Source organism: Hibiscus syriacus, unplaced genomic scaffold, assembly GCF_006381635.1.
Source record: "Hibiscus syriacus cultivar Baekdansim isolate YM2019G1 unplaced genomic scaffold, ASM638163v2 tig00013960_pilon, whole genome shotgun sequence".
In the NCBI taxonomy this organism is placed as follows: domain Eukaryota; kingdom Viridiplantae; phylum Streptophyta; class Magnoliopsida; order Malvales; family Malvaceae; genus Hibiscus; species Hibiscus syriacus.
The window spans coordinates 402479-425066 of record NW_024062312.1 but is presented as its reverse complement, the minus strand read 5'-3'; the positions used below and the strand labels follow the sequence as shown (position 1 = coordinate 425066).

General features: G+C 35.4%; 4 protein-coding genes, 1 long non-coding RNA gene and 2 pseudogenes across 7 annotated transcripts; 4 read left to right on the top strand and 3 right to left on the bottom strand.

The window, feature by feature from the left end:
• The first annotated feature begins 211 nt into the window (after positions 1–211).
• Positions 212–14861, top strand: LOC120206653 (40S ribosomal protein S7-like). 3 transcript variants are annotated; one of them, XM_039206233.1, is made up of 8 exons: positions 212–296; positions 660–743; positions 839–912; positions 1000–1123; positions 1444–1626; positions 1746–1869; positions 13628–13634; positions 14851–14861. In XM_039206233.1, the coding sequence occupies exons 2-6, from the start codon at positions 669–671 to the stop codon at positions 1863–1865; spliced, it is 576 nt and encodes a 191-aa protein (XP_039062164.1). In that variant the 5' UTR covers positions 212–296; positions 660–668; the 3' UTR covers positions 1866–1869; positions 13628–13634; positions 14851–14861. The 3 variants fall into 3 exon arrangements, with proteins under 3 accessions (XP_039062164.1, XP_039062165.1, XP_039062163.1); XM_039206234.1 differs by lacking the exons at positions 13628–13634; positions 14851–14861 and adding exons at positions 5214–5218; positions 9112–9122; XM_039206232.1 differs by lacking the exons at positions 13628–13634; positions 14851–14861 and having other exon boundaries at positions 1746–2086.
• On the bottom strand, positions 2625–5242 carry LOC120206650 (LEAF RUST 10 DISEASE-RESISTANCE LOCUS RECEPTOR-LIKE PROTEIN KINASE-like 1.2). The gene is made up of 4 exons (XM_039206230.1): positions 4423–5242; positions 4097–4132; positions 3723–3986; positions 2625–3648 (listed from the first exon to the last, which is right to left on the bottom strand). Exons 1-4 carry the CDS (start codon positions 5111–5113, stop codon positions 2705–2707), a joined length of 1935 nt encoding a protein of 644 aa, XP_039062161.1. The 5' UTR covers positions 5114–5242; the 3' UTR covers positions 2625–2704.
• LOC120206569 (LEAF RUST 10 DISEASE-RESISTANCE LOCUS RECEPTOR-LIKE PROTEIN KINASE-like 2.4) lies at positions 7094–8155 on the bottom strand. Its single transcript, XM_039206184.1, has one exon. It carries the CDS (start codon positions 8051–8053, stop codon positions 7094–7096), a length of 960 nt encoding a protein of 319 aa, XP_039062115.1. The 5' UTR covers positions 8054–8155.
• Positions 9733–16380, bottom strand: LOC120206652 (2-(3-amino-3-carboxypropyl)histidine synthase subunit 2-like). Its single transcript, XM_039206231.1, has 9 exons — positions 16259–16380; positions 14756–14864; positions 13586–13928; positions 12598–12667; positions 12313–12380; positions 11490–11605; positions 11293–11399; positions 10602–10741; positions 9733–10254 (listed from the first exon to the last, which is right to left on the bottom strand). The coding sequence occupies exons 1-9, from the start codon at positions 16351–16353 to the stop codon at positions 10001–10003; spliced, it is 1302 nt and encodes a 433-aa protein (XP_039062162.1). The 5' UTR covers positions 16354–16380; the 3' UTR covers positions 9733–10000.
• A 1506-nt stretch (positions 16381–17886) lies between these two features.
• LOC120206649 lies at positions 17887–18429 on the top strand. Its single transcript, XR_005524133.1, has 3 exons — positions 17887–17976; positions 18078–18240; positions 18321–18429. It is a non-coding gene; the product is annotated as an uncharacterized LOC120206649 (long non-coding RNA).
• A 61-nt stretch (positions 18430–18490) lies between these two features.
• LOC120206567 lies at positions 18491–19746 on the top strand (annotated as a pseudogene).
• A 433-nt stretch (positions 19747–20179) lies between these two features.
• Positions 20180–22339, top strand: LOC120206566 (annotated as a pseudogene).
• The last annotated feature ends 249 nt before the right edge of the window (positions 22340–22588 follow it).

Genomic DNA, 22588 nt, shown 5'->3' with positions numbered 1-22588 from the left:
TTTTATAATTTTAAATATTATGTTACAAATAATTTTTATTAATTTTTATATATATTTATAATTAAATTTTCTAATTATCCTCCGATTACATGATTTCGTCGTAAATTCAAAAGGAGGCCCATTGGCAAATTATAGTTCAAAACGCCGGCCCAACTTGAATCTTAATCAGGCCGTCCATCGTGGCCTTCAAGGTCCCAATATAAATAGTCAACTTCTCTTGAAACTAGGGTTTTTCTCCATCTGCAATATCCGGCAAAGAGAGCCTCCTCTCGTACTCTCCCGTGCTTCTCTTTCAGGTACAGCTTTTCATTTCGTCAATGAATTTTCGTCGTTTCTGTTAAGGTTTCTCCTATATCTATACAGTGATAGGGCTGTTAATCTTTTTGCTACATGTGCCCGTTTGTTTGCTAAGAAAATATTTGTAGGAAAGTTTGAAAACAAATGCTGTTATGAAGCATCTAACCTGTTAGTGAATTTGAATTTGGTGTAATGATTTTGGTCATAAACTGAACCATAGAATCAAAAGCTGGAGCTTAGCTGCTTATATTTCTGACTGAAATAACTTGAGCATTTGAGGTTCAAGTTCAATCTGATTTCTATTTACGTTATATTGTTTGAATTTTTTTTCAACGTCTTCCATAAATACTCACACGATGCAGATCTTGAAGATGTATACGTCAAGGAAGAAGATCCACAAGGATAAAGATGTTGAGCCAACAGAGTTTGAGGAATCTGTTGCCCAGGTTTTAAAATGTTCTAATGTTTGTTACACTTTGAAAGTTTCCTGAAAAAGTTCAATCGTTGGAATGATTTATTCGTGTATGCTTGTTTGTAACAGGCATTCGTCGATTTGGAGAATACCAACCAGGATCTGAAAAGTGACCTCAAAGATCTCTACATCAATTCGGCAATGTACGCATGAGATATCTAGATGCATTATTTTGAAAGTGAGTTATGTATGTGTCTTTCATATGATTGGTGTAATCTGTTCACATGCAGCCAAATTGATGTGTCTGGGAGCCGGAAAGCTGTTGTTATTCATGTTCCCTATCGACTGAGGAAAGCTTTTCGCAAGGTTCATGTGAAGCTTATGAGGGAACTTGAAAAGAAGTTCAGTGGCAAGGTGAGAAATTTTCCTTCAAAGTTTTTCCTTTGAAAGAAGCATGGGTTAGGTCTTTTAATTTACAGTTTCTTTCAAGCTCATAATCATTTAGTGCAAATTTCTGAAACAATTTTAATTTGCCTGCTTTGCATAAAATGCTATCACCAGTGGAATTGCTCTTTCCAGATACACATGTTGTTTTAATCTAGAAACATGAGAATTAAATCCTGTTGTATGTCATAAATTGACACATCTTGATTTATTTTGTTGTTCAACTTAAAATTTGTATTTATGATGATGTACATGTTTTAGTTTTAACTTAGTTGCTGTATATATTATAGGATGTGATTCTTATTGCCACTCGGAGGATATTAAGGCCTCCAAAGAAGGGTTCTGCTGTCCAGAGGCCTCGCAGCCGCACATTGACTGCTGTACATGAAGCAATGCTTGAAGATATTGTTTTACCTGCTGAGATTGTTGGGAAGCGCATTAGATACAGAATTGATGGATCAAAGATAATGAAGGTACAAAGCGCCATCATACGATTATTAGGCTTTTAATCTTGACGAGTGAATGAAATCCTTGTGTATCTGTATGTGTGGTTCAATTGTTGTCCTGTTTCCTAACTCATTTTTCCAATTAGGTTCTCTTGGACCCCAAGGAACGGAACAACACCGAGTATAAGCTCGAGACCTTTTCTGTTGTGTATCGGAAGCTTGCCGGAAAGGATGTTGTGTTCGAGTACCCAGTTGCAGAGGCATAGATAGGTCCTTTACCAACGTGGTGGCATCTTTCTGGTCTTGTTTTTCCTTGAAAACTGCATTTTTGTTTGGGTATTTTATTTGAAAGTTAACATTAATGAGGTGCTGAACAAACAAAGGTAGAAGTGGCACAATGGGTGGATTTTATTTTCGTTGATAATGTGGTATTACATTAAATGGCGTAGGGATATTATGAGTTAATTAAAATGTTGTTTAGTTTCCATTCCTTTTTTTCATATATTATTGGCTTATAGTAAAAACAAACCCTCATTCTGTGCCCGTAAACTATTTTTTGGTTAACTAAATCCTTAAATTATTATATGTAACCATTTTAGTCTTATCATTTTATAGTTAGAAATTTTTTCCAGCTAATGAGATGACGATATCTCACACAAAATTAGATACATGTTTTGACTATGAATGTACATTCTAATCCAAAAATGTTTGTCTTGTCTGAGAATTTCAACACCTGCCGGCCTCGACAGCAGAATTTCAACACTATTTAACAAGATTTGAGAATTTACATGTTTTTTTACCCTAATAATCTAACTTCCATAATTCAAGAGGTTTGCCTTGTCTGAATCAAGACTGCTATCATGGTTTTTTCTCCTCCAAAACCACAGCTCCATAGCTGGAAACATCAAGACAAGTACCCATGGACGCATGGCATATTCAGAAATACATTCCATTGTTATACTTGAATTTACAATAGACACTGTCAAAATAAATAAATAAAAGCAAGAATCAGCTCAGAATTTGAAGTACCAAAAAGCACCTCTTCATTCACCACTTATCCTACATATACATGATTATATTTACATAAATCCCATTTACCATTCAATTAGAAACTTGGTGTTGTAGTTGTAGAAGAACCGCCGCTGCTAACCCATTTTAACACCACAGAATTTGGAGAAGGAGGCAACGGTCTACTCTTCAACAACCCACCTTCTTCCTCTGCCGGGAACACATCCATTTCTTCTGCCTTTTCCTTCTTGTAATCCTCATTCTTTATTCCCATTAAAGTCTCCAGCACTTGTTCCATTGTCGGCCTCATGTCTCTCTCATTCTGCAGGCACCGGAACGCCACCTCCGCCACTCCGGTTATCGTTTTCCTAACCTTGTTGTTCGTTTCGAACCCCAAAGACGGATCCACTAGCTCATGCAATGCTCCGTTTTGAATCTTGTTGATCGCCATGTTCCACAAGTTAATCTCGTGGCGGTGCCTCATGATGTCCACGGCTCGTTTCGATGATATTAGCTCGATCAGTACGACCCCAAAGCTGAATACATCGCTCTTGCTAGTAAGCTGATAGCACTGGTGATATTCGGGATCGACGTAACCGGGAGTCCCTTGAGGAGCGGTGGTAACATGCGTAACGTGGATCGGGAAGATTCGAGACAGACCGAAATCCGCGACCTTAACGCGAAAATTGTTGTCCAGGAGGATGTTGTTGGTTTTCACATCACGGTGGATGGTATCCGAAGCGTGGAGATATCTCAATGCATTTGCGGTCTCTATGGCTATCTCTAACCGGATGTCCCAAGAGAGTGCCCCTGGTTTAGCACGTTCACCATGAAGATGGTCTGCTACCGTGCCATTCGGAACATATTCGTATACGAGCAAGAGTTCCCGACTGTGCCTAGAGGTACTTCCATAAAGTGAGACGAGATTTTGATGGCGCAACCGAGTTAGGATGTCAACTTCATTCATGAATTGCTCAACTCTCTTGTAGTTGTTTTCATACAAGCGTTTAACAGCGATAGCACGACCGTCTTGAAGTTTGCCTAGTCAAGAAAGACGGGAATGAAAACGACGACTTATTGATAAACTGATTGTTCGAGTAAAAAGTTTTTCTTACCATAATATACAGTTCCAAAGCCTCCATCACCAAGCTCCCTTTCGGAATTAAAATTGTTGGTAGCTTCTTCAAGTTCCTCATAGGTGAATACATGGATGCAAGCAAAGCTATTACCCTTCTCAGAATCGACAACAGAAGAGCGTTCCAAAGAACTCTTGCTTGTTAGGAAAGACCATTTAAACAACCGTTCACCACGGAGACATTGTCGCCAGAAATAGAAGGTGACGCAGCTGATCAGTATGCCTGCAGCACCGGCACAGAAACCTGTGTATTTTTTGCATCGAAACTTCATTTCATTTCGGTTAAAAAAAAAAATGCATGAAGCAACAAACTGTCTAAGAATGAAACAAAGGTGGATCAGGGGATCATATTACCTATGATCAGCTTTCTTTCCAAGTTAAAATCATCACCTGAAATAGAAAAAAAGAAAAAGAAAATGAAGTTGGGTATGATAATATATCGAAAAAGGGTCAATTAACAGCAGTTTAAAATTTAAGGGTACTCAATATAATGTTATATATTAGACTTGCCTATGAAATTAGTGGTCACTGCAAGTCAAGAGTGCAAATAAAAGATAACAGATAACTTACCACTCAAGTAAAATTAAGGAAGCTAAATGAAGAAAAATAACAACAAAAAGACATGGAGAAGTAATGGAAGGAAGCTTGGTAGAGTTAGGATCTATGCTCTACAAAGTTACCATCGTTGCAGGTCTTAGGATGAGGTCCGTCTGAGCAAAAGCAAACGAATTCATCAGTATAACCGAAACCGCATCGGCCTCCGCTTCTTTTACAGCTGCTGCAGCTATGTGCAGTCCAGTTCAAAACGAACCCCAATTTCAAGACGTTGGTATAATTCATTCCTAATAAGCTAACGAAACTAACATCGTCGTTTATGTACACAGGGGATTCGATCAGAGTCCGGCATGACTTGATCGAATAGTTAGTATTCTCCAAGGCTTGTTTGTGGAAAACAGCATAGGAATGGAAAGAAGCATTACTAGCACAACTTACTGGATATGTATGGTACTTTGGTTGCTCCTCACAATTGTATAAAAAGGAAAGATTGACATTATCAGGACTAAGACTAAACGGAGTTCGATCGAGACTAACATTCAGTTGGGGAGTCGGACAATCATCTTCGTGAACAACAGCATTGACAACAAGCAGTGAATTGTTGTTGTAAAATATATCTTTGATGATGTAAGTTTCCTCAGAAATCTTGAGTATAGGATCTTTCTCTTTGCAGGTGATCTCGAAGTTCGGATATCCGCAAAACGATTCTTGTTCTTTGAAAATCCAAAAAGGGTAGCTTATATCAGGACCGTTACCACACCTTCGAGGCAGACAAGCCTCGAAGTGCGAGTCCACCGAAAGGGCTTCAGTTGCCATTGCTAAGATGACCAAAAAATATGATCATTATAAAATTCATCAGCTTCTGTGGATCCATTTGAGAAAGCAATAAGGGATGGCATAAACCAGAAATGGGAAGAAGAAGTAGTAATTGTAGTAGTTGAAGGAAATTGCTTTCTTGTAGAGTTGATGGCGTTTGATCTTTTAGTTTCTGAAATGACTGTGATTGGAGTTTGAAAAGGAAAACAAAGACAAAACAATAATGAAAGCAAAGGAAAAAGATATTGTTTTTTAGTGTACAACTCCCTACCTTAGTTGACCATCCTATATTCAAATCAATGGTGCAGCTTTGTTTGATCTAATGCATCCATTTAAGGCAACTATATGGGCCAATAAACTATGCCTTTTTTCAAATTAATGGTGTAGAATAAGTTGAAAGGTGGCGGACTTCTTTATACATCAAATCAATACAAAACAAAAGGTTTTGTGAATAGGTTATTCATGATTTTTTAGATTTCCATTGATGTTTGTTTTGTAGCAGATCACTGTTCATTTGGGTAATAAAATTTTTAATTATCCAAAAAAAAAAAAGTTTTGGTGGTTGAGCAGAGGAAGGAAGAAAAAAGGTTCATTTTTGCCACACCTTTCGATGTGGGAAATGATGGGGTCTGAGCCTTGGAAGAAACGTACATGTGTTTATGATTTGTCAACCCAAGTAAGAATTTTAAGTGTGGAAACCGCACATGTTTCTGATTTTCCAAAAGAAAAATGGAGAAATTTGAGGCAGAAAAAAAGTCGGCTATCATTCAAGGCTGCTTTGAGAGACGATTGACGGATCAAAGGTTGGACATTTATGGAACCTGCTGATGAAACCAGCCCGGGAATGAGTTTTCAAGGTGGCCCCGCCACCATGGAATTAAACGTCAGAATGACTGGATCATATCAAGACCAAAAGCTTGTCTTTTGTTATTGCCCATAAAAAGCAGGAAAAAAAAAGTAGATCATTAATTGGCTTCCCTGCATGGAAAGGAAAGTCTTCAAGTTTCTGAGAGAAGTAGAGGGTGTTGAAAGGAAGACGACGACGTCCATGTATGAAACAAGGTCCATATATAGTTTTTTTTTATCAATTAAGAGTTCATGACCGTATCATCTATAACGTTATGTGACAGTTTTGAACTATTCCAGTATTTTTTAAGGGAAATTAATACTATGTACTAGTTAAAAATGATGGCAGCTTAAGTTTCGAAAGACTTTCTAATTACCTAAAGCTAAATGCTAATTCATCTTTATGTGTTATAATTACCAATAATTCTGTTCCTAAATTAAAAATATATTAGAAGCTAACTATACATTAATTCCTTTAAACACCTTCCAGTATAAAAAGATTGCAAATTCGACCGACATAAATTAGTAAAAGACATTCTATCACGATTTCAAAACATAATCTGCTATTTATCAAATTTTACGACCAATTCGAACGCATCATAACATAACTTTCATCTCTAATACAATGCATAATTTTACGTTTGGGGTGAACTTAAATTTATAAAATTCTAATGGGACGAAAACATATTTCTAATAGAAAATACATTAAAAAATGAAATATATAGTAAATTCTAAAATAATTCGCTAAGACTTATCCTATATTTATATAGACAAATACTTAGTAAACAAAATCTCTTATTTCATAACAATTCTTAACTAAATAAACTTAACCAATAAAATTACAAAAAAAAATTAACTTAATTTCTTATTAGAATTTAATATCTAATATTAAAATCAATTTCTTTTTTCATTTACAACGAAGATACTTTTATAAAAAAAAAATTGAACTCTCAATATTGAAAATTACATTAAGTATGGAGTATTTAATAATAATAAGGGTAAATTATGTGTTTAATACTATAACTATCACTTTTTTTTATTTTGATCATTCAATAATAATTTTTTCAAAATAACATCTAAAGTTATATTTTAATTTTATATTAATCATCAAATATTAAAATATTAATAAAAATGCTAATGTGAAATTATTGAGAGTAGCTTGAACCTGACACTCTGCATACTTTGATTTGACCCTATTGTTCTATAGTTTTTGAGTTGTACAAGGTAGACCGCAGAACTATTCATACAGCAGAGACTAATGAATTCACCATATTTTAGCAATCGAATTGAATGAAAAAATGGAGGTCTTAAGAGATTGTATTTGTGCGTACCAGGGTTTCTGCAGACTGGATATTGAGGTCCAGTCAGTTCATCGCATGAGCTTCTGTTTCTTTGGCATTTCTCACAGAAAATTTCAGGCAGATTATACCCCACGTCAAATCCCAATCTCCATCTCCCAAATCCAACATTTTCCGGACCTTCATCCTGGAGTCTTTCGAAATGGCTCTGATTAATCTGAACCCGGACAGCGCCGCCGCGACAAGAGCGGCTGAATTGGTCATAAGAACCTCCCCTAACTAAATCATCGGCGTAGAAAGAAATTAATGAGCTTTGGTCGCACTGAAATCGAACTGCATCTCTCGGTACCACTGGTGAATCGCAATCGTAAAAGAAAGTTAGGTTTCGATTTGTTAGAGAGAATTGGAAGAAAGGGAATCCCAGACTTATATTCCCGATGGGACTCGAAGGACAAATCCCACCCCACAAATCCTCTCTGGCGATTGTCATCGTCCAACCGGTTTCGTTGAAGGAAATCAATCGGAACCCAGCCCCATTGATATCAATGGCAGGCTGATCCTCGTCGCATCTGGTCAGCCCGAAGTCTGGTTGGTGACAGATTTCAGGGCTATCCTCCTTCCAAAATGGAAACATTAGGTTTGATAAGTCCCCGCAGCTGAAACTTTCAAAACACCGCTCGAAACTTCCATCGTCTTGGGTGTATGATATTGGGAGGTGGAAGAAGAACAATAAGCTGAAGAGGAAGAAAGTGAAGACGGACATTGAAGGGACTGAAACCAAGGGTTGATAATGCATTTCTGAAGAGGAATCGATATGGGAGAAGATATAATAATGGTAAAACTAATAAAAATTGGAGAATCAGGCGATCTTTCAAAGATTGAAATGTAAATAATTAAAGTGGATTAATCCCATTTGACCAAAAACAAAAACGAAATTAGCTACATCTTTTAGAATTTTCTATGAAGCTGAAAATGGAAGGGATCATAAGAACGGCCGTTGAGTTTGACTTTCACGATGGTTGATTGAGAAACGCAATGTCCATGCGAATGTACATTACATCATCAACCAACGCCATATAAATATAAATATAAATATAAATATAAATATAAATATAAATATAAATATAAATATAAATATAAATATAAATATAAATATAAATATAAATATAAATATAAATATAAATATAAATATAAATATAAATATAAATATAAATATAAATATAAATATAAATATAAATATAAATATAAATATAAATATAAATATAAATATAAATATAAATATAAATATAAATATAAATATATATGTATATTATAAGGGTAAAATACACCGATTGTCACTAATGTTTGAGTAAGTTTTTATTTTCCCCACTAAAGTTTCAAAAGTAACGAATTAGTCACTAATATTATCAATTTGTAACAAAATGGTAACTCCATTCTTACCTCTGTTAAAATTAATGACAGGGAACCATTGATAAGAAAAATTTAATATTTAATTTTACCCCTAAACTATTGCTCAAACATCAAATAAGTCCTTAAACAATGGTTTTATATCTAATTTATTCCCAAAGCTTTCTAATTTCCAGTTGTTTTAAACACCCTACCATCTCAATTATGTTCTAATCACTTTCCTTACAAAAGAAAACCACACTTAAACAAACTCTCGTTTGTCTTTAAGTATTATGCTAACAACTTTCCTTACAAAACAGAAATCGTCTCAAAACCATTATTTTTTGCATTAATTAAAATTAATTGAATATATGGCTTTAAGTACTCTTGTATTTGTATTTAATGGAAAAACTCCATTTATCTAAGCAGTATGGTTTTCATTTTGCAAGGAATGTGGTTCGAATGTAGTTGTAGTGGTGGGGTGTTTGAACAAATTATAAATTAGAAAGATTTTGGGATAAATTAGATATAAAATCATTGTTTAAGACTTGTTCGATGTTTTAGCAATAGTTTAGGGGTAAAACTAAATATTAACCTTTTATTAATGTTGTCACGTCAACAATTTAATAGAGGTAATGGTGGAGTGGTCATTTTGTTATAAATCGATAACGTTAATGACCAATTTGTTACTTTTAAAACTTTAGTTGACAAGAAATTATATAGTTTGACAAGAAAAGCCATAGATATCAATATCACCTATAAAGTTTCGATTCTGATTTACGATAAAAATTTAAATAAAAAAGATATAAATTCATGACATCGATAATCTCATATAAGTATCAATACTACCATTACGATATCAATATTAGCATCCACGTCATTATGTTAATTTTAATAATAAAAATACTGATATTGAATCGAAAATCAAAGTTCAACACTATAGTCATATTAATTTTTAAATTAGTGGTGAAATCGATATATACACTAAAAAACAGTGAATGTGATTTATCCTAAATAATATTTTTAAAAGGTTAACTAGTGGAGGGTAAACTTGTATGTATAACAGTTAATCCTGCATGCATGTAGATATTGGCTCGAGATTAAACCTAAATATAAATCCTATATAATATATAGGAATATATATGTATATATCACTTCAAAGTTACAGTAATGGACATAGATAGAGAGGCAATAAGCTCAGGGTTGGCTTCTCCTTGCTCCTTACTACTCAACCCACAAAAAAGTATAATATACTCTTCATTTCTACCCGGCCATGCTCGGTTCGAAGTCATCGTTACACTCGGAGCCTGTTCGGCTCTCCGGTCCCGAATATCTCCTTTTATGTTCTTTCTGAAACTTACAAAGTTCCAGGCTCACTTTTCTCGTCTTTGTAGCCTGATGCTTTTCCACTTCTTCCGATTAAATATGGCTCTGGCGATGAACTGTTGGCATGCATTTCAAGACCATGATAAGATCGAGTCACGAAAAATTCGGCTCCAGATTTAGCTGTTCCTTTGACAAGGGAATCTGGGCCTCGGTCATGCAGTTGCAGAGCCTTCTCAGTTGCATTAGCTAAAGCAAGAGTACCGTCATTATCTTCGTCTCCGTTTTCTGTACAACATTACAAGTTTACAACCGAATTTAACCATCTGTTTGTGCCTGTAAACTGCTGCTAATCATAAAAAGCACGCTAGCAAACCGAAAACAATACGTTCGAAATCCTTCTACATTTTGAATGAACATTGCCACCAATGTGAAACCTTGTAAAAAGGCATATCTCAACAACTCATCCAAGCGGGATTACATCAATCAAACAGTTACCATAAAAACAATAACAGAGTTCTATAGGTAAAAAGCCATTGCTTTAAATGCAAAAGGGAAACAACAGAAGCATTACGAGATAACAGTCTCGAAATTGAATTCCGCCGATAATGTAATCAAAAGTGAGGGATATGTACCTTGGGGATCAAAATCTTCAACATATCCACCTGTAAGGAAGGAAAAGCGTGCTTCTTCAGGCCGCTTACTTACCTCCAACCGAGAAGAATTAATTAAATCTCGAAATTCCATTACGTATGTTCCCGTCCATTGGCTTCCCCTGAAGAATGGAATTTCCAAAATAAATATCCAAAATGAAAGCAAAAGAATTCTACAGATTCTTACTACAGACACTTGTATTTGTGGCCAGAGCATTTCACCTACAAGGTTTTCATGCAATATGATATACCACTTCAAAGGCACAATCTCTCCCCAAAGCTACTCTATTTTAGCAAATCGGTTTGATTTAATAGAATACGAACAAGTAAAAACTAAAATGTGTAACAAAGGGAGAAATCATCTATATTTTCTCCATCTATTAGACCACAAGAAAACAGTAGTTAATGTTCAGTAGATCTCGAGTATGCATACACGGAAAATAGTACCAAGAAGCATCTAACCTATAGACAACCTTTGTCGAGAATTCCTTTACTTTTTCCTCTTTATTAAGTCAAAAGAAGACAGAATGGACTACTATACAGCAAGATCAATAGAGCATCACAGTTGCATACCATGAGGAATTTCAGGAAATTGACTAAATATACAACACAGAACAAATTAACAATTTTGAACAAATAAAACATAAAATTATAAAATATCATGGTTATGCACCTGCTGAAAGCTAGCATGGCTTCAAATGGAGTAATAACAGGTGCTAAGAACTCTTTGCTATCCAAAAGTGCAGTTTGTGCACAGGAGACATAGACGAAAACATCACACTGCAAAAAAAATGCAATTTTTTTGCTATCAACCATGAAGTCCTTGACTTCCAACCATAAAGAATATAAGAGCATGTCTCAGAGGTTTACTTCAGGGAAGTTAGCAAGTTTGGCAGGGTTCGGTCTTCCCATGACAAGAGTGTAGGCCTTTTTCCCAGCAAGCATGATTAGTTCCTTCATCTGATGAATCATGTGAAGGTAGCCCGCTGTACAAAAGTTGTCATGTTATTCCTTTGATGCATGTAAAAAATTACAAGAAAATATAAATCTTAGCTGAGCCTTAATAAAATAAAAGTTTTTACTGACATCTCCGAGAAATGCAAACTAAAATGGATTTGGACAGTATATATACTTTTTTTTTTTGAAAAGGAAGATTCTTATTCGTCGGAATAATTACTCATTGCTAAGGGCCTCGTTAAAAAAACCTCCCTAGGCCTAAATGGAGGAAAAAGAGTGCACCCTGAACAATGACATAAGTATAGGACGACTCAGACAAAACTGGGAAGAAGATATTCAAAATACAACCAAGGACTCCGGAACTCATAAACAGAAAACATAGAACCCCAAACCATGCGAAAACGCTGCAAAAAACAGAACCAGAAAAATAATGCCCCATGACTTATCCCCCTCCCGACAACCTAGAAACCCCCCAGAAGCTGGCTTATGCAGAATCTAAATGCAAACAAAAGTAAGCATTACACTTGTGGACAAAACATATTACACATGTTGGGTGGCTTATGTGTGGATTGATATGTGAAAGCACATAAACATGGTCAAATGATTAAGAATAGGTTACTATCAAAACCCAACAAAGACACTCGAAATCCATAATTCAATTCAAAAAATAAGATATTACAAGGAAGAGTGTCCTTGTGTAACTTTTAGTTTGGGAGGAACCACCATGAAAACTTACCCACACCGAGAGTTCCTACTAAAATCCCAACCATGTTAGCATCTTTTGCTCTCTCCACTAGATAATATCTGCAGCAAGAAACACCAGTCACATAGCGCAAAACAAGTAACACAATACTGTATTGGTAGGGCATAAGGAAAGCCAATAGATTGTATCATGTAACTATTGACGGGCCTAATCAGAATACAATTTTGGAATTTTACTCGGAAAGAGAAAGTTAGAAAAAATTGGAAAGAGGTAACAGAAATAGTGAGCTGAGGAAGCATGAAAAGTTGAAAGTTATACCGACGCTTAAGTATCCTCTTCTGTTGCGAAACATCCGTCAGTAACTGATCCCCTGCTGTATCATATCTGACTAAAAACAAAGGCCAAACAATAAACATATAGCTTTTCATTTAGAAAAAAAATAGCATATTCTTCTATAACTGTTGAATGTGTACATATATCACTAGAAGAAGCTGATTTGCCAAGAGTATAACTGGAGGGAAAAAAAGGGGGGGGGGGAGGTCGACTAGAAATAATGCTTCCTAATTTTTTTTTATAGAAATGTGAGGTCTCATTAAAAACCCCCTTCATAACCGTCGAGCTACATAAGTAACTCACCGGACATTGGAAGGAGGAAAAAAGTACCTCAAAATTTTATTACTCAAAGAGAATACACCACATACATAACCAGCGCATTACAACATAAATCTACCAAGACCTACTAAACAACACGAACTACACAAACATGATAAACAAACCATATTACCCTATGCCTGACTTAGCCAAGCTATCAGCCTCCCAATTCACACATCTCTTTACATGCCTAACTATTACACTTAGCTCAAAAGGTCTGAAAAATCTAGCAAGAGAATGGAGAGAGAGGATATCAAGCTCATGTTGCCATAGTAGCTGTCGAACCAAAAAAAACATACAAAAAGAAAAGAGGAAAAGGAAAAGAGCAAAGTGTAACATATAGAAAGAATAATATAATCAGTGTGATATGAAGCATCAATGCATGGTAATCAGATAGAAGGAAATCAACAAAAGGCCACATGCAAAGTGGTAGTCTATCCTTTAACTTCCTAGAAACAGAGGAACACATGCAACTGTGAATTATATAAACTCACCAACTTGCAGAAAGATAGCAAATAAAGCTAATGCATGGCCATAGATGCAAATAAGTAAAATTTCCTTGCCCCGTGATTTTGTACTCGTCTAACATCAGGAATTAATGCATCGATTTTTTTCAAAGATGGAAATATTAGGATAAACATGGCAATATGTCTACCTATCTCACAGCCATTAAATGTCAGCACAACATTGGAAAAAGCTGAATTGTCAGGCCCGATCCATAAAAGCAAGTAGTCTTCCATTTTCTGTCCCTCTGGTAGATCCCATGTCAAGCCTCCTAGGCTATACCTAGTACCAGTAGCCGCACCTAAACTGTTGCCAGAAGAATAGATGCCTAGACATCCTTGAAGTCCATCAGATTTCCTATGATCTTCTAATGGATTAATGATGGAACACAAAACATCAGAAAAAATAAGTTCCACTTTGATCTTGGGTATGGCTTCCATCAATGCTCCTCTGATCTGCGATATTGCATGTGCATACTCTAACCCATAAAGAACCTGCAATATCCAAAAACAATATAGGAATTCTGAGACTTGAGGAAAGGGGGACAATCAGCATAGAAGTTACATGTTGAACACTTCACACAAGATCCTTCCAAGTGATTTATAAGGATCAACCATGACGATAATGCCACTTGTGTAAATATTTGGCATTTAGCTAATGTTTCCTTCTCATATTAGCATATGTTACTCGCATGTAGTGAATAAGACTTTTAACAAATTAGTAAGAGAAAAAGGAAACACCATATGAGGGACACATAAACAGAGAAAGACCATAATGACTCTCTTTTCTAATAATTTTATGAATAACGCATAAAAATCAACTTCCAGCGTTAATGCCACTAAGCTCAAATTGATGTCGACAAATAATTGTAAATAAATAAAATAAAGTGGACAACACATTGTGCAGAAAACCTTTCAAGAGCCAGAGAGAATGAATATCCTCACATGTCCAAACCACCGTAAACAGATTTCAATCAGTGGATCTTCAATGGAAGCGACCCTAACCATTTACTATGCATCCATTCCTAGTTTTCTCTTATCCTCTACTCATTTTATATCCTTTATTTTCCACAGAGAGAGAGTCCAAAGCGAATAGGAAAGTCAATACATAACTCCAAAAGTATCTCACATCCTCTACTGAAACTAGATTTTGATATAATTTTCCTATCTAAATATGACACTGTATGAGTTACATGTTAAAAATACAGAAGTGGGAAAAAGTATTAGGTTCAACAAAAATAAGGACGCATATGAAATATATTATCTATGATATCTTTTTATCACAATGTCAAATGGCCTAAAATTGGCATTACTTATCATACCACAATAGGTTTGCCATTGGCCCCAAAGTAACTCGATAACTTCTCAACACAGCAGGATATGTTGATTGAAGCCTTTCCAAAAACACAAAATGCAGGAAGAGTTGAGGTTCTGCAACAAAAAAATCTTTGATAAGAAATATATGAAGAACGAGCGCAAAATCTACAGGTGAAAAAAAAAAATTGAACCGTTTCCAAAATGACAAATCTTCAAACCGATCTACTACAGGAGAAAACCTTAAGACACAGAAACAAAGAGAAGTGAACTAAGTTCAAAATCCCATTGGGTGCAAAATGACAAACCCATAAAATGCATCATAACCTCAATAACAGCTACGTGTAGCAAAATCACTAGTATACTTATTACTAATTTTCAAGGAACATAAATTGTCTTACTATAATCAAAATTTTAGGATAAACTCCACCTGGACCCCCCATGATTTGAGCACAAAACCTCCTGTGGATAAGTTCCGTTCCAATACAAAATTACACTGTAAGTTTTACATGAAAAAAAAAAATTATGAAAACACCCTTAAGTATTAATAGGTAATAGACTACTAAATGACAGGTATCATGGTAATTTTAATCACAAGGTCCTGGCAGGGAAAAATCACAAGATAATATTAACGTGGGAAAAGATGTAGCTATAAGTACCGGCACAATTTAGTTGAAGTATAACCAGCCGCTTAATCATTTCCTTATGATAATTTTAGACTCGTTCTCAAGTTTTGGTACGCCAAAACCTTCAAAAAAATATTTGCAAGACTTAAGATTTCAGTATTCATCAATTAACTTTAGCTTCTTCCTGGAAGTGGCCTAAACTCTTGCAGTTTTGCTTCACGTCATCAAAGATCCTATTTACCAAGGATTCAAATTCTTTATCACTTTTTCAAACTCTAGACAACTAAAACTCATTGCATATCTATACAAGTCTTTCCAGAGTTCAGATAGAGGGAATGGGATGTCATTAGGAAATTGTTGGTGCAGAATTTCATTGAATCATAATGGAAATACAAAATAACTCATGCTATAAATTTCGATTCAAAATCACACAAGGCTTGCAATCTTAGCACAACTGAGATATGGTGGAAGACACATTATTGTAGGGCATGCTGACCCATTTTTTATACTTATCTCCAACAAACCATCAAATGTAACCAGATATAAGGTCTTTTTCGTAAACCCGAGTGCTTCAAAACGTGCAAGCTAATGAAAGATTAAAGAGCATTACATGTAAACTCATGTCAAGACACTAAATGAAGAACTTAACTACTAAGATATAATATTTCAGGATGAAACACAAAACCTATGGCCTAACTATACAACATGCCAAAAAAAAGTTGGAGCAACTTTATATTAAGCTCGAACAAGTATAAGGAAAAAACCAAATATTTCTTAAGAAGAAAAGATCAAATCACGATACCCAGAATTGATAAAACTACTACATTTAAGCTTCCCATGAAGACAGGTAAAAACAAATTTAGAAAAAGAAAAGAGAGTACATACGGGCTGAGACATGTATGTCCATAATGTATGCAATCGCATTTATACGGGAAGCTCCCTTCATCAATACAACAACTTCCAAACGTTGTGTCTGCCATTATAATAACCCGACTTTATTACCCGACCCGAGTTTGTCCCAGACAAGCAACCACCTGGTCGAATGTTTCAACAAGTCATCTGGGAACTGGAATCCAAGTCCCAATTTTAATTCAACAGATAAAACAAATAAATGGGTAAATAAGAAAGCAAGTCGGAAAAATAGATAGTACCTGCAAAGCACTCTTGTGAAGTTCCTGCTTAATATGAACTCTGCTGTGCGACTGATTTCGTAGTTAAGGTCCAAGTCATGGCTGGTGGCTAACCGGCTCTCCTCTGGGTCCGGCTCCTGGATGACAAAGAAGAAATATGAAAGGAAAGCGAGGAAAACTGAGCCTAGGGCTGGCTCATACGATGCCATAAAAGGGCCTGCTAGCTGCTGTTACATGTATTTTCTTATGGTGAAAAAATTAATTTTAATCATATTTTTGTTAGCTTAAATGAAAAAATACTTAAATTCTTTTGTTAAGATTATCATTTTCAAATTTAAAAGGGTTATATATAACCGTTAAATCTAACGGATGATTAATGTGGTAGTTAACAAAATTTATATAATTACATATTTGATCTCAATACTTATATATTATTAATTTATCTTGATTATTGAGACATATTTTAATATTATATATATTTTAATAGTGACATGTTTCATAATTTGATTAGATAATTTTTTAATTAATTTTAATATTTTAATTAAATGATTTTCCACCAATCAGGTTACTAAAGGGAATACAACACGAGAAATATGCTATTTGGGGAATAAATCCAAGACATTGGATCAAGGGTGGACATGAACGAACCATTGAGCCGAATACAATGTTTGGTAAAATTTTGTCAAAACTTTATTATCGTATTTTAAATTATACATAAAAAAATGTAATTATAATATTCTAAATAAATTATAGAATAACTACTTGAATGCCTACCTAAATAATTTTATAATAAATAAATTGTATTTAATGTAAGGTTTAAGAATAATAATTCATTTTTATTAATAAAAAAGATCCATAATTTCAAAAAAATTATAATAAATTCATTTTATTTGATGCACTAAGTCTAATCGCACCTTATGAATAAATTATAATACAAGATGAATAATAGTTAATCTAATAATGAATAACAAACATCGTTAAAGTTTAATATATTTAAACTCATTAAAAATAATTGTAAAATAATTTATTTTAAGAATGTAAAAAATTTAATTATAGATCAGAAGGATGATGAACGTGTAAATAATGAATATGAAGGATATTTTTTAAAATTTAATAACAAATTGATACAAAGACTAAAATTGAATGACTACCATTGTAGTTTACAAACTTTTTTCATGCCTTGAGCCCCAAGTAGCTGGTTAAAACCTAACACAATAAAGAACTGAACTTGGAAGACTCCACATATCTTTTATATTAAAAATAAAAGTTATTGTCCTCCTTTTCTATATTAATATATTTTTATGAAGAAAGGATGATAAAATAATTTGAAAAAAGACCTCTGGTTAGTTGACTCACATATGGATGTTTTAAATTGAGAGCAGCGGATCATTCATCACAACAGGAAGTTGAGCACGTAGAACAGCAGTGAATCATAGGCGACCGATGGCAAACGATGATGCCGTGGATCCTACGGTACGTTTGATCACCCATTTCTCTAATTCTAGATCTCTTGAAAGTGTAAAAAAGGGAAATGGTTATGGAGGATTGATACTCGAAATGAACTTTGGTTGCAGCAATACCTGAGGAACAGAACACACTCTTGGCATCGCAAAAGGAATCTGGTTTAAATCCTACCCTCATAAGTTCGAGGTTTCGATGTCGATTGCCGAGTTTATCGACAATTTCGGAAGCTTGCACGTCAGTGAACATGTCGAGGACACTGAAATCTCTTGGCAGGTAAGCTGCATACATCGGTTGGTTTTATTCTATGATTATCTATTACGTGTGTATTATGATCAAGCTTGCAATTTTTCAAGGGAGAATTGAACAAGCGGTCATCGTCTCAAAACTATACTTCTATGACCTTCATGGAGAGCTAAAATTCAAGTGATGGCAGATGCAGGTAGGTACATACATACATATATACATATTACAAATATATATAAGACTTCCGCATGCTTCAACTCAATTCTGATAGGCATTCCCACATGATGTAAACGAGTTCTCTAAGTATCACTCCGGGGTGAAGAGGCGACATTGTCGGAATACGAGGGTTTCCCGGTTAGTACATCTATTTAGTAGGACATGTTGCTAATTCTCTCTCAATTCTAATCTCTTTGCTGCTGATTATGCCACAGGGAAGAGTAAAGAGGGAATTAAGTATTTTTCCATGGTCACTCATGGTGCTCCCCCATGCCTGCATATGCTTCCAAGGAACACGATCACCTCCAATAGCGTGGAGCACAGTCTTATCATTCATGGACCCCTGGACAACAAGAAATCCTGAAACTTACGTCCTTAGAGATCAGGTAGTCTTCTGCTGCAGAAATTGCTTCTACTTTAATTCCCCTATTCTTTGAATTCTTACTTATATGATGAACTTGATAATAACTTCAGGAAACTCGATACCGACAATGTTATCTAGACCTGATGTTGAAACCCGGAGGTACAGAAAATATTCAGGACCAGGGCCAAAATCATATCTTTCTACAGAAACTTCCTAGACAATCTCGGATTCATTGAGGTATGAAGCTAGTGCAAAACGGTGAAAAGGGGAAAAAAAAGCATTTCCCAAACACGTTTCGAATTGCCCTGCTGTTTTAAATATTGTAATCGTCTCTCTCAGGTCGAAACTCCTGTGATGACTATTACAGCTGGAGGAGCTGCTGCTCGGCCATTCATTACACATCAACGAACTGGATATGAAGCTCTATGCGAATTTCGCTAGAACTGTATCTCAAGAAACTGGTTATCGGGGGATTCGATCGTGTTTATGAGATTGGCAAAGTATTTAGGAATGAGGGAACGGATCTAACTCATTCTCTTCCAGAATTCACAATGTGTGAGTTTTACATGGCTTATGCTGATTATAATGACTTGATGAACCTTATAGAGGAGTTGTTATCCGGTAAGTTCATTCCAATGTCATTTAATGTAACCTTTATTTCAAATTTGGACCCTATTTCACTTATAATGAATGAATGACTTTGCAAATTTTACAATGTTCAGGTATGGTGAAGGAGCTGACAGGAGCTATAAGATTAAGTACCATGGTAATGGATTCGACAGTGAACCTATAGAGATCGATTTTTACTCCACCTTTCAGGTAAATATACAATGTATTTTGTAGTATCAGATAGGTTATAAGGCTAAAGTATTGGTCACATATTGCTTTCGAAGTCCTAGTTATCATTGTTTCCCTAGCTTTTGCAGAAGGATCGATTAATAGAGGTTGTTGAGTAGATGGATTCGTTACCCAGTGACGTAGTTGACAAATTACCTTTGAATTACAGCTTGTGGGGCATTTTCTTGAAGAAACTTGCATAATCCTACTTTATCATCAACCATCCTGAGATCATGAGTCCTCTGGCAAAGTGGCACAGATTGAAACCAGGTCACTGAGCGCTTCGAATTATTCGTCAACAAGAGAGAGGTAAACTGCAATACGAGTTCGTGCTATTAACTATTACTTAGTGTTCCGTCGACTAGTCCGATCTTGCTTGCAGCTAGCAATGCATATACCGAATTGAATGATCCCCAAGTACAACGCCAAAGATTTGCTGAGCAGCTCAGGTAAGCCTATTAATAATTAACAGCTAGCCTATGCCCTAAGCAATGTGTTACTAGTGACATAGTGTACTAATTTTAGGATCGACAATCGGGAGACGACGAAGCAATGGCGTTGGACGAGTCATTTTGCACCGCATTAGAGTATGGACTGCCCCCAACTGCTGGACTGGGAATGGGGATTGATCGGGTGGCAATGCTGCTACAGATTCACCAAAGCCAAGGTGACTCTCATTAACCTTATTTATATTACTTACCTGGAACTCACCTATGCAGTTTGTTTCTTTTGTTCTCAGGAAGTAGTCTTCTTTCCAGCAATGAAGCCTCAAGATTAGACTCTTAATCAATTGGCCACCTCACTTTGGACCAAACACAGATGAGGGATTAGTTGGCGGTCTGTTGTTTATATTTTGTCTGTCACTACCTAGGGAGTTTGGTTTTTTTAAAGCCTTGTATAATAATGTTATCAAATAGTTACGATATTGAACTCCTGATTTATCGAGCAAACACATTTGATTGGTTGGTCAAATTGATCATCTTTTTAACTTAAAAGGGAAAAAATATTTGAGATGCTCGTTATCCCTTTGTGTAATTCGGAGTTCACGTAAAGGACCGAAATTGGTTAGCCATGCATCATTCCAAAAATCCACCATAGTTTTATCCCCAAACTCTAAAAGCTCATCTCGAATAGTCTCCCAATTCAAACTCAAGCCTCTCTAAACTTTTATTTTTTTTCAAAATTATACTTACATTTCGTTTTCATTTTATTTTAGTGCTTCACGTTAACAACTTAATACGTTTAGTACCTAAACTATCCGTTTTAGTACTAAACTTTTTTTTTTTTTAAAGTTTAACGTTAAATTTTGAACGGGTACTAAACTGAAAAAGAAAACTAAAGTTTTTAATGAAGGTACTAAAATGAAACAGAAACTAAACTTTAAGTATGATTTTAAAAAACAAAATTAAAAATTAGATATTAAAACAGATCAAAATTGATCATTTAGGTACTAAATGCATAGTTTACCGTTTATTTTTAAGTGGATCTAGAGGGTCAAAACTAAAAACCCTAACGCCAAGGCTATTGTTGAAAATATTTCTCCAGAGTATCCTTTTTTCTCTCTATTTTTAAGAGACATCAAGATTGTGAAGAAGCTTGGGGGAACTGGATGATACGCAGCTGGTTAATGGCTTGGTTTTCGATAAGAAAGCGAGCTATGCAGCTGGAGGACCGACCAGAACGGAGAACGCAAAAATTGCGGTAATTCAATTCAGATTTCCCCTCCTAAAACTGATATCGAACAGAGTATAGTAGTTTTCTGATTATACTCAAATGGATAGGATATTGAAAGAGGAAAGGAATTATATTAGGGCATGATTAAGAAGATTAAGCCCACTGGTTGTATGTTTTGTTGATTCAAAAGAGTATTTTGGGGATGCTGTCACGGATTTGTCATTTTGTCATGCATTTTTTGGCTAAAGCAAGGATTATGGTTATTAAGGATGTTGAGAGAGATGATATTGAGTTTATTACCAAAGACTTTGAATTGCTTGCCTATGCTAATATCGAGCATTTTCGGGTGGAATAGTTGGGGCATGCGGATCTTGTCGAGGAGGTTCCAATTGGGGATGCGAAGAACTACAACCGTTTCGGTTAGGGGTTCAAATCTGTTGGTTATTGACGAAGCTGAGAGGAATTTACATGATGCTTATGTGTGGCTAGGTGTTTAGTGAGTAAGAGGTTTCTGATTGCAGGTGGTGGTGCTCTGGAGACCGAGCTGTCGAGGCAGCTTGGTGCTTGGTCTAGGTGTTGCATGGGATGGAAAGGATATTGTGTGAGGTCTTTTGCTGAGGCACTTGAAGTTATTCCTTACACATTGGCTGAGAATGCCGGGTTGAACCCTATTGCTATTGTGACTGAGCTGAGGATCGGCATGCTCAAGGGGAGATCAATGCTGGGATCAATGTGAGGAAGGGACAGATCACTAACATTGGAGGAGAATGTTGCAACCACTGCTTGTTAGCACAAGTGCGATCACACTAGCAACGAATGTGTGAGGATGATTTTGAAGATCGATGATATTGTTAATGTCAGGTAGATTTTCTGCATTGGACCATGAAATGTGTTCCTGTTATCCAATTTAGTGCTTTTCCTTTTTTCTTCTAGTATGACTATGCTTCAAATTTCTGAATTGGCTATAACTGCTAAATATTTGCCTGCTTTTTGAAGATTGATGATATTTGCTCATTTCAGGCAGTTTTTGAATTGGACAATAGAATGTGTTCTTTGTATTATCTGATTAGTGCTTTTGTTCCTTCTAGTATTGACTATGTTTTAAATTCCGAGTTTTTTCCCTTTAGTCTTTGGTTGGTATGAAGTATGGAAAATTTGATTCCAAATGGTCATGATTTAAAGTAAGAAAGTGATTATGAATCTTAACCATTTGATTAACAAATTTCTCATCCTTCATACAAGCAAAGCGTAAGTTTGTTCGTCTGCTCTTCATATGTTTGATTGGAT